General features: G+C 39.6%; 1 protein-coding gene across 2 annotated transcripts in view; it reads right to left on the minus strand.

The window, feature by feature from the left end:
* Window positions 1-2,555: 2,555 nt before the first annotated feature.
* The window catches only part of SCML2 (Scm polycomb group protein like 2), a 94,675-nt gene continuing 85,081 nt past the window's right edge, over window positions 2,556-12,149 (minus strand). The window contains exons 12-15 of one of the 2 annotated variants that reach the window (XM_082608918.1): window positions 9,493-9,606; window positions 8,545-8,799; window positions 5,174-5,325; window positions 2,556-4,074 (exon numbers count right to left, since the gene is read on the minus strand). In XM_082608918.1, the coding sequence (XP_082465044.1) occupies window positions 3,946-4,074; window positions 5,174-5,325; window positions 8,545-8,799; window positions 9,493-9,606 (650 nt within the window). In that variant the 3' untranslated portion in view covers window positions 2,556-3,945. The remainder of the gene's footprint in view (window positions 4,075-5,173; window positions 5,326-8,544; window positions 8,800-9,492; window positions 9,607-12,149) is intronic. The other variant, XM_082608919.1, reaches the window with a different exon arrangement.

The following is a 12,149-nucleotide window of genomic DNA, read 5'->3' on the forward strand; positions in this document are numbered from 1 at the left end:
GGGGGGCCCAGACAAGAGAGAGCCGTGAGAGGTAGGATGCCTGGGACCAGGTGACGTCAGGGGTGCGGTGGGCTGTGGACGATGAGGAGCTGAGGCCAACGCTGGCAGGCACTCTGTCAGGTGCCCGGACGCATCGGTGGGTGAGGCGCTGTTAAGGCAGGGACTGGACAGGGGCACATCAGCAAAGGAAGGTGGGAAAAGATTCAGGTGTGATGAGGAGGAGATGCTGTGGGCTTGCACATACCCAGGCCTAGAACTCAAGGAGAAAGTTCAGGAAAGAAGCTGTGGCTACAAAGGTAGGGGTGCTTATTGTTTTTCTTGTTAGCATTTCAGAAGTATCTCATTAACTTCTGAATTTTATGTCCCAGAGTGTAGCCTGTACTAACTTTGTTTGCTGTGATTCTGAGTGTTCTATGTAGCTTAGTATATACTCAATTTTGTGAAAGCTCCATGGATTCTTAACAGTGAATTTTCTCTTTGAATCTAATGTCTATCAATAATGCTTTTTTTTTTTTTGCGGTACGCGGGCCTCTCACTGCTGCGGCCTCTCCCGCTGCGGAGCACAGGCTCCGGACACGCAGGCTCAGCGGCCATGGCTCACGGGCCCAGCCGCTCCGCGGCATGTGTGATCTTCCCGGACCGGGGCACGAACCTGTATCCCCTGCATCGGCAGGCGGACTCTCAACCACTGTGCCACCAGGGAAGCCCCCAATAATGCCTTTTGATTTATACCAGTATCTGCCCTTTAATTTTGCTTCCTTATGTCAAAGACTGAATGATACAATAAAGTCTTTTTGCTGTTGCCTCTTGTACAGCAGGGAGAGTGGGCAAGCTTGGTCTTAGTATGCGATCATTGTGGAGAGCTGCTTTCAGGGTTCAATTTCATCCAAATGCTGGACAAAACAGGGGAAACGTCAGGAGGGATGAGACGCAAAGTGTCCACCATGCGTTCTGAAGGTGGGCCCTGGCTTACATGTCCTCCCTGAGAGCTCTCTGCACTCCCTGGATCAACGTCAGAGCACTTAAAAATATAAGCAAGTCCTAGCATCACAGTGTGGAAACAGCCCCAGAAATCTGAACATACTTCATTTACTCAACCAACTGTGAGTACAGTCCCTTATGTAGCTTGAAAAAGCAGCACTTTTCCTCCCAGAATCACTGTTGCTAGTCATGATGTTTAATTTTTAATTTCCAATATTACAGAAGGGCATGGTTTTTCATGTTTACAGAGGGAGTCCCAATTTAAAAGTCTGGGAAATTCTATTCTGAATCATGTACCATAAGACTCTCCAACAATTAGAAATCACGTAGACAAAAGACACAAAAGCACATGCTCAATGTACCCAGAGGGCTTTAGAGCTCAAGTTGCAGAATCCTGCTGCCTACAGAAAGATGAAGAATGGGACTGAGAGAGAAAACTAGAGCAAAGATAATTAAGTTCACAGGTAACCCGCGCTAACACGGCATGATAGTCTCTTCACAAAAATTTACAAACCAGATAGTGAAAATCGACACCTCCATTCCAGTTACTTGAGATCATCATCCCTGGAGCCTCAGTTAGGGCCCGGTTGTCTCCAACGAACAGCAGTGAGTTTCTGGGTTCCAAGGCAGCAGCTCCTGGTGCAGGTGGGCTGAGGGGTCCAATCGTGAAGGCGATTCCACCACAACCCTGAGCCTCTAGGGCTTTTCCACCAGGTAAGCTGGGAGAGCTGAAGGCTGAGTAGCAGTATGGCTTCTGGCCCCCAGTGGTAAAAGAGCAGCCAGAATTGACAGCCAGATACATGGACTCAGGTGGGATGAGATATATGGGGGCACTGGCATTTTCTAGCACACTTGCATCACTGCCAACTAACTTGAGTACAGATAAAGCTCACTGATTTAACTTCTTACTGCTTCCCTGGGGTCTCATTTAAGGCCCCTGCAAAAGATCAGCCCTTTGCTCCTAGGAATGGCAAGTGTTAAAACCAAGTATTTGGACATATAAAGCCACAAACTTACTAGAGTGCTGCTTTTTCAACTATAGCTGATTCATACATTAATATAATGTGGTGAAAGCAAGTAAAATCAAATCTGAGGCTTTGACATTAATGGCTGTGGTTATTAAACTTTAGTACATTTTAAAATCTGAAAACTGTAAAACAGCGTTTATAAAAACACCTGAGGACTGTTTAACTGGGCACAGCATCTTCACACAAACAATTTGAGAGAAGACCAAGTTTAAATTAGAATTTTGTCTTATAACACAAAATGAATAACATAGATGAAACCACCCTTTAAATAGTAGCATTCTCACATAAAGTACACACTACCAAACGTAAGGTAGATAGATACTGGGAAGCAGCCGCATAGCACAGGGAGATCAGCTGGGTGCTCTGTGACCGCCTGGAGGGGTGGGATAGGGAGGGTGGGAGGCAGACGCAAGAGGGAGGAGATATGGGGATATATGTATACGTATAGCTGATTCACTTTGTTATAATGCAGAAACTAACACCCCACTGTAAAGCAATTATACTCCAATAAAGATGTTAAAAAAAAAGTACATTTGGTTTTCTAAAAAGGAAAATGTACATTCTTGCCCTGGTGTACATTTTATTGGCATTTATAACAAATGGCTAATACTTTTAGCAGATTCTCATAGCTTGTTAACATTACACCAAACTTATACAAAGTAATAACAATAAACATATAGCACCATTTCCCCTTGAAAGTTCTAACTTTAAAAATAAAGCCCCAAATGATAAGTCTGAATTAATGCATCTTCCAAAATTTAGCAGAATAAATGGCTCAGAACTAAGCAAATTAACTAGCAACATTGCATAGAACAGAGAACTTCCCTGTACGGAAACCAATCTATGGATTGTTTCTTATCCCCTGAAGACTAAGCTGAGAGGTACTAGTGATAGCAAATGATGCACATATTTTTTTCAGAATAAAAACATCCAACTATATAAATAGTTCACCATTACCTCTGTGGCAGGGCAAAGTGCCATATTAAATTCAAAAAGAACAGATTTACTTGTCTGAATACCTACAGGTATAGAATAATATATAAATATGGTATAGTATCTGTATGAAGAATAAACACAGACAATAAAATATAGATATCTAAAAAATTTGGGCACAGGTGTCCTCATATAGAGATATGAGAAATGAATGCCTACTTAAATGTCTAAGCTTACAGAAAGTATGTAAAGTTTTGAAATAATAGGTATTTCACTGAAAACTTTTAATCAGACTCCATCCAAACCACCCTTGTAGTATAATATCTCCTGCATAAAACAACCATTCTCTCTTACAATTGTTCGAAATTTATCAAAAACTGATTAGAACACTTTATGAAAGTTTGTAAGCTTGTTTTTTTCTTTAAATATGAACGAACACAACATACCGAGAAATCATAACGCAAGGAGAATAATTTATATGGCTATTCCCTTCCCAGAAACTGGTAGAACACAAACAGAACATTGCAGTAACAGACATAAAATATTTGAAAACGAGATGATATCTACAGTTGCATCTTTAAATTCTTTTCTAAGGAAAACTTCTCATGGATTTCGTTAGAGAGCCTGTCAGTCCCTGATACTTTCCCCTTTGGGATGTAGCTGTTTTGGTTTTATATATAAACATTAATCAAAATCAACGGTGTTTCTCTGTTTCCTGCATTAAGTATATGTGTAAACTGTACAATTAAATAATAAACTGTCAAGTGTAAAATAATAAAAAGACATAAAGGACTGCCAAGTTGAATATGCTAATACTAACATGTTAATGTGTTTTAAAGAAGTAGACTGGACTTGTAATGTAGTTCTGCAATTCTGGATATAACGTAGTTTTAGAGGAACTGTCTACAAAACAAAAACTGCTACGAGAATAAAAATACTTTTAAATTAAAAAGTTATCAAGACAATTGAAAATTATGTCTAATCTAAACTTACACATTTTTTTTCAATTGTATTTTCCTTCTTTAAGTTTTTCAATATAGTAACATAACTTTAAGGCTGGCCCCAACTTCAGCCCCATATACTTCATCATCACATCACTTTTGAGTAGTAGCAGAGCCTTCCCATCGATCTCCTACAGAGAGAAAGAAATTATAATTACTAATACTGATTTCATGTTTTGTCACGTTACGTACATATAAGAACATGTAAAATAGGGAGCGGCTGTACATTCTCAATATATATTCTCTGAATATGCATTTATTTCCTGAAAACTATTAAAAATATAACTTATATGTGAAGCATCATTTGAAAATTTCTAAATTCATTTCAAATTTTAAGAAAAAGGAAATTTAACCCAGTATCTTTGAAAAATGGCCTTAGCATCAAACTCCGATTTTAAATACTATATGTTGAATAAAATACCACGTATTTATGACAAAGGGTAGAAAACTGTGAACTGTAGAAATGAATTTCAGACAGTCATTAACTTTCTTAGAAAGGCTGGGAATATGAGTATATCAGCATTAATGCAAACTGTAAATGTGCTATACAGTGTTGTCCTTATGTTGAAAGCTATTCAGTTAGTTGTGTGAAGCTAATTAGATACGAAAACTTATTACAGACCTTCTTACAATGTCAAAAAGGATACATAGATATTTGGTCATGAATTTGATTTGTTAGAAAAGACTATAAACATTATTTAACAGACACAAGGCATCCTCCTAAAATTCTTCATTTCCTTAATTAAGCAATTTATGTCGTGGAAGCATATTATTTGGTTTTCATGAGTTCCTATTTAAAATAAAGCTGCACTTAATCTTTTACAGTTACTGAATTCATCGGGCATCATAACAAGGAGGACACCCTGTCACAGCTGTGGTCACCCCTCCTACTCACGGTCCTGGGGCCGAGCAGGGAGCAGGTGGGGAGGAGGATCCTTGTAGCTGTTGTTAGAAAGGAGAAGACACCTGAGAGTGGCCATGCCGAATCATCTTCTCTTGAGAACTCAAAGACTTGTAGTATTTTAGGTACTCGGGTACCCATTTAAAGCACAGATCCAGCCTCCACCCTTCAAGGCTCTAACTTTGGGCAAAGTAAACTTTCTCGCATATGGAAAAATCAGTTGATAGGGTTCCCCCACCATCCACACTAATCAGTATCCAACTGAAGGGCCTGCACAGAGGTCATTCAAAGTCATTACGGCAGGAAAACCGGATCAAAAGATACATTACATGTTGCATGAAGAGGTCGGCGAGGGGGCCTGATATCTGAGGATCTTTATGTTTCATAAACTGTATCACTTCATCCACAGACCAGGTTGAAGGGTCCTTAGAGAAGCCTTGTTTCAGGACACTGGGGTCAGGTACAGCTATATAACTTGGAGCTTCAATGGGGGGAAAAAAGACAAATCATACTTGACCTGATCATTATCCTGAAAGAAGAGATGTTAGGTAGGGAGGAATTGTCTCATTCCTGGAACCTTCTGTGAAGTACCCCGGCATGGACCCAAGGACTCCAAGGTAAAATCCAGGGAAAGCCTAGATAAAGATGACCTGAGGATGGCTACTCAAGAATGTCCCACCTGACCTCCCCCAAACAACAAAAGCAGCTTCGGAAGACACCTTACAGTTCCAAAGATCGTAAAAGAGACTGAGCAATCTGAGGCCACTTTGGCCACAGGAAAATACAGCAAAAGACCTGTTACTTGGGTTAAATTAGGCTAATCTAAGCTAACTTGTTGCTTTCTTACTTTAAATATTTCAAAGAATTTCTCTCAATCTTTCTCCTCTTGATATCTCCAGATTAGGTTTATTTTACTAGCTAATTGCAATGGAAATCCCCAGAATTTACAGTTTGATAACTGCTTACATTTATTCACTTTAATGTATTCAATATGGATGGTTTTTAGCATCACTTTATTCCTTAAATTCCTGTTTCTCAAGCCTTACATGCTTATCTGAATTTTGAAGAAAACAAGATTATTTTGTGCTTAGCTAGGTCAGAAGTAACTTTAACATTATACTGAATGCCTCTTTCAAGTTTCACTGCATAGTAATAGATATTTCGGTTGAAGGTTTATATGTTTAAAGAAGAAGTAACTAAGACATGAAACAATTTAAGTGCTCATACCTCAAAAAGTTATAGCTGTGCTGTTCACTACGTTGTATTGAAATTTCTTTGTGTCCAGACAGGTATTCATTTACTCAACCAGAGCGCTTGACTCTCTAAAGTTAGTGTATGATAAGAGAAGTGGGGTTTGTAATTTGCTAGGAGGATTTGTTTCTCTAAAGAAGGACCATCAATACAAATTTAATATTTTTGTATGTGTGAATTAGCCAAAAGTGCACCTTTTCTTTCCTATCCTCTGGGCTCTGGCCATTTTATGGATATTTGGAGTATTCACCCAGGGAAAGGGCAAAGAAAAACAGAAGATGAAAGAACTCACAATGGGAAATTTTATTTATTTTCTTTTTAAATAGCATAACTTTGGTATGAAATAAAAACTCTTTAGTAAAATCTATCCTACTTTCTACTTGTCAGAGATAAAAATGTTGGTCTACCAAGAAATGCTGCTGGGCTGTATCAACCCAAGTAAAAACGATGATGGTATAGACCGTGCCATGCCTAAGGCATTCTAACAATCCAGACAGAAAAGTCTTCTCCTTTAACTCAAAACAGACTCAATTTAATACTTAAAAAATTACTGGTGGGGCTTCCCTGGTGGCGCAGTGGTTGAGAGTCCCCCTGTCGATGCAGGGGACACGGGTTCGTGCCCCGGTCCAGGAAGATCCCACATGCCGCGGAGCGGCTAGGCCCTGTGAGCCATGGCCGCTGAGCTTGCGCGTCTGGAGCCTGTGCTCTGCGACGGGAGAGGCCACAACAGTGAGAGGCCCGCGTACCGCAAAAAAAAAAAAAAAAAAAAAAAAAATACTGGCAAGGCTAACCATACCTCTAAATTAACTTATATTTGTGTGGGATTTTTGGTTTCTGTCATCAGAATCTGGTATAGTTATGTTTTGAATAACACATAACTACTTTTACAGATTACTACAAATAAACTATATGTAAAGAAATGATTTCTGGTATAAAACTATAATTTTATATTAAAAATAAAACAGGGGCTTCCCTGGTGGTGCAGTGGTTAAGAATCCACCTGTCAATGCAGGGGACATGGGCTTGAGCCCTGGTCCAGGAAGATCCCCCATGCCCTGGAGCAACTAAGCCCTTGCACCACAACTACTGAGCCTGCGCTCTAGAGCCCGCGAGCCACAACTACTGAGCCTACATGCCTAGAGCCCATGCTCCGCAACAAGAGAAGCCACCGCAATGAGAAGCCCGCGCACCGCAACAAAGAGCAGCCCCTGCTCGCCGCAACCAGAGAAAGCCCGCGTGCAGCAACGAAGAACCAACACAGCTAAAAATAAAATAAATTTATTTTAAAATTTTTAAAAATAAAAAATAAAAAATAAAAATAAAACAACTGTGAGCTCATCTATTTCTAATCTATCATGGAAAATAATTTAATTGGGCCCACATCTTCAAAATAATCAGAGAAGGTTATGAACATTATATTAGTGTTATTCAAATAATTACATGAAATAAATAATTATGTGAAAAATAATCCAAGTCCAGTCATGCTCTTCTCCTTAATGGCTCTGTCTTATATACACTAGGAGACCAGAAGGCCTGTCTTCATGAACTCATATATTGTGAAAATATCTAAAAATTCAGGGTACGTTACCCCTTTATAAAACGAACATCTATCTTCAGTCTCTCTACAAAAATCACTCCAAAACCAGAGACAATCTACACGGAGTAGGAGATGGGGGTGACGATATTAAATGTATCACAGCATGTGTACAGTGCAGTTGCCCATAGATAATATCCATTATGAAAGGCAGGGGAGTTAGTTGATTCCTACTTCCTTTACTCCTCAACCTTGCCTAGATGCCTATCTGGTGACAAAAGACAAAACACTTATTCCTCTCACCACAGCACCCTTAACCCTTAAAAGGATACAGGATAGTAGCTATCTTTGCACATGGAAGGCTGCTCTGGCTCTTTCCAAATGAAGAGTAGGATGCTGTCCTGTTCATACATATCATGTTCTCCTGCGGGGTCGGAGGGAATGACTGGGAGTGTGGAAAATGGGGAAACGCCTGCAGCAACAGAATGCCAGAGCCTAGATCTGGGAACCACACACAGGCGGGGCCAGGAAAGGTCTCAACAGGGACTAGGAAGAGAGTACGTCAGAAAGAAGAGGGAGTGCATCCTTCCAGGCCTCAGAGTCATGTGAGGGTTGTGAGTCCAGGCAGTACCCAAGGAAATGATAAATTACAATGGATGGAAAAGCACTAAACTGAGAAGTCTCCATCAGAAACATGGCTGGTGATCCAGATTCCCAGAAATAGTTCTGCAATGCCATGAGGATTAGAGCATGTGTAGCAGCTTGGCCCTGAAAATGAGGTGAAGGGGAGGACTCGACCTCCTCACTTTTAGCACTTTCTCCAATGCGATAAACTCTCAGGGGATGTTGTGGGGCATGGAAACCTTAAGGGGAAAGACAAACACACTGGCTGAGAATCACTGTTTTTGAATATACCTTCACTTTTCCTCTGCATCTGGAATGTAACTTCATGGTGACTACTCTTGGGAGGTGATTTGGTCCCCACCAGTGTTGAACTCGAGGTGCATGGCACACTTTGAGAAACACTCCTGGAGACTGGAGTATGAGTGCTTATAGGACTTGTGCTGGCAGGATTCAAAGGACTTGCTGGATTTAGTGGTGAGTTTTTGGACTCTTCAGAAAGCATTTCCCCTTTGGGCATGCCATCTCCCTCAGAAGATAATACTTCTTCTACAAGAAAAAAAGACAAAGGCAATAAGAAAAAAGACAAAGGCAAGTATCTTCAACAGACTTACAGCTCGAATACTATTAAAAGGTCAAAAATCCCCTAACTGCCAACAACAGTTCACTTAAGCCATGCTATACTGAACCACAAACCTCTAACACAAAGCGCGTGGCCATCCCCTTCTTGGTGTTTATAGTAATGGACACTGTCCTGAAATCCAAATTGATTCTAATGATATCACCTATTTTTCTCATGGCAACTAACCCTCGCCAGTCTTGCCACCAAGACTATGAACACCTCACTAAAGCATTTCTTTTTAGGAATGCAGTTCTTTACAACTCTTTGTTACAATATGATCACAGAGTTGGTTTCTAACATTTGCTTACTTCTTGGGCACTTAAAACTTTCACTGGAGAGATGTACTAGGTTTTTCTATTCCTCTTTCTATCAGCTTTTAGCAATACAAAGCTGAATGGAAAATACGGCTATAACTGTTTTTCTTTAATCTAAGGAGAAATGACAACTGTGCACTTCTGAAGGGAATGAAGTGCTCAACAAAGCTGCCAAAGTAGTAGCCTAACTGCCAAACTGATTTCGGGGAATATACTCCCCTACTTCCAGCATCAACACTCAAGAGCATATAAGTGATAGAAGAGTGACTTTCCTCCCCAGTCTTGCAACATGTAAATACTATTTACCTTCAGAGGCATGCACTTTTGTTTTGGGGGACTTAGGAGAGAGAGAAGCAACATAAGGCAGAGGTTCCTGAGAAGGTCGTTTGGTGCTTTTCTTTTCTGTTGTATCTTCTTTTACTGTTTTCAAAAACAGAAATGTCTGTTATAACTAATTAATATACTCAAGCGTTTTCATATCATCAGCATAAAACACTTTTGTTTCTAAATCATTTGCCTACTATAACTTCATCAATAATTTATCAATTATTTATGAACAAGATGTGTTCATTTCATCCTATTAAACATTTCAGTGATATTATGTTCAAGGGTTAAAGGCATTATGTCTAGGTTTCCTTTATTCTAGGGTCATCACATCTTTCTAACTCTCTCAGGCCAACAGTGAGGCAACCAATTGTAATGTGTCTTAAAAGACCTGGGAAAATTGCTCCCATGAGCAAGAAAAGTTAAGAATTCAGAGAAGTTAAAGAGAAGATAGGGTACAATGAACACTCCATTTTATAGGCGACAATCCTGGCCAAGGGGTACCCTTACAACAATTCTACTGGTTACTTATCATTCGACCAAATGCATTTCTTCCTAAAGGACCACACTTTAAGGCAAAATCCTGAAAATAAAGACATTTCAATTTATTAATTACACTACATTAGACTACGTTACACTACATTATCGATCAATATTTTGATTTAATCTCCAACTAAAAGGAAAAATAAAGTGCAATAGAAATCTATAAAGTAGGATAACAGACCTCCAGAGTGAAGAAAGACTGCAATGAGAAAGTACCAAAGTCAAACTTGATCTAGTTCAAAATGGCTGGGGGCCACAGCATGCCTCTCAAAATCGTCTGATGAGCAATCTTTAGCCATCCAGTTACTGACTGATTACTAATGAGTCTAAGAGAGCTCTCACCATTTGATTTTATTTTTAATCATCAACTACAAAACTAACAGGCAAAACATACTTCAGTGAATGAGAGATATTTCTACAATTAGGACAGTTAAATTCTAAGAAGAGAAATAATTGACTTTTTTCATACCCATTTAATGATACAGAAAATTGGAGTACTAAAATATACAGTTTCTATAGTTTTCTATAGATATTTACCTCAGAATCATAGGAAGATCAGAAAAAGTCTTTACTTATCTTTTACTTGTAATATTATAATACATTCTTTATGAAAAGTTTATGAAGCTGGCATATGGTCTACTGTCTGGGGTTGATACAAACATAAAATTGATTCTTGACTTCTGCTTCTGGGTATCGTAGTGAGCTCAGGCATGAAATTGTTCCTGCAGAGATAACTACAAAAAGCCAGATAATTCACAAAGTACTTCAGAAGTCATCATAGAGAAGCACTTCCAGGATGACTGATGAAGGACTTCAGAAAATCCACTCCTTCATAAAAATAATGACAGCACTGGCAAAATTAGCTTTTTCAAAATTCTGGACGTCAACTAAAGGGGTACAACAACCCAAAAAGCAGTTATTCAAGAAAAATGGCCGAATCTCAGAAAGAACAACAAATTCTGTGGCATTTTAGCTTCCCTAATACAATCCCATTCACCCCAGTTTTGCAGCAGCCTTGCAAACCAACAGCTTCGCAACTACAGTAGCTGTGAAAGCCAGCAGCCAGCCTAGCACTGAAGGGGGCACAAAGGATTTGGAACTCTCCAAAAGCTCCACCCACAGACAACTGTCACTATTTGATCAATCTTGCAGCTCACTGAAGACCTCTGATCTCTGGGCTTGTTTTATTTGACCTAAATCAGAGCCTGCTCTGTGTGAACAGCCCTATCCAAAGCACTGGTAAAAAAGCAAACCAAAACAAAACCAAAAAGCCCACAACAATGGCAACTGTTTAACACTGCAGCTTCCAGAGGTAGTATTACCAGTTGGGGCTGACAAGAAGCTGACCAAGAAGCTTAAAAGGAAAAACTGAGAATGAGATGTCCATTAGGGGACTCTGAAAAGCACTGAGTATTCCTGGGAATCTAGAAGGCCATATGTATGTACATGGTTGTATGAATGCTCAGGAAAGGCTTTAGAAGGCCCTATTCTGTCATTTTTTGCTGACCTTGAAGCTCTGCACAAAGCAGATTTGTAAACTGCCTCCTGGAATGTTCAAGGTAAGTCCCAACACACACTAAGAACCCCTTGGCAAAGGCTGGGAGACATACTGGTTCCAGGCACTTAAGAAAATCCCTGTCCAATCATTAGCTGACCACTAAGCTAAGTGAACAGACTTCAGTAGCCACATATAATAAAATTAGACCTGGAAAAGTCATTAAATTAGTCCAGGAGAGTCACTAAAAATCCAAACAGCACCAGCAACAACAACAGAGCCCAGGAAGGGGGAGGGAACCTCATTTTCAGAGTTGCTGCATTATATTACTTTTAAATTTCAATTAAAAAATTAGGAGACATGCAAGGAAGAGGAAAGTATGACCCATACACAGGGGGGAAAGAAGTCAACAGAAACTGCCTCTGAGCAAGCCCAGATACTGGACTTACTAAGCAAAGGTATCAAGTCAGTTATTTTATATATGTTTAAAGAACTGAAAAAAAAAGCATGTCTAAAGAACTAAAGGAAAGTATAAGAACAATGTCTCACACTATCGATAAACCGATAAAAATTATAAAAAGAACCAAATAGAAATTCAGGA

This window comes from Mesoplodon mirus (assembly GCF_964341445.2).
Source record: "Mesoplodon mirus genome assembly, chromosome: X".
NCBI lineage: Eukaryota > Metazoa > Chordata > Mammalia > Artiodactyla > Ziphiidae > Mesoplodon > Mesoplodon mirus.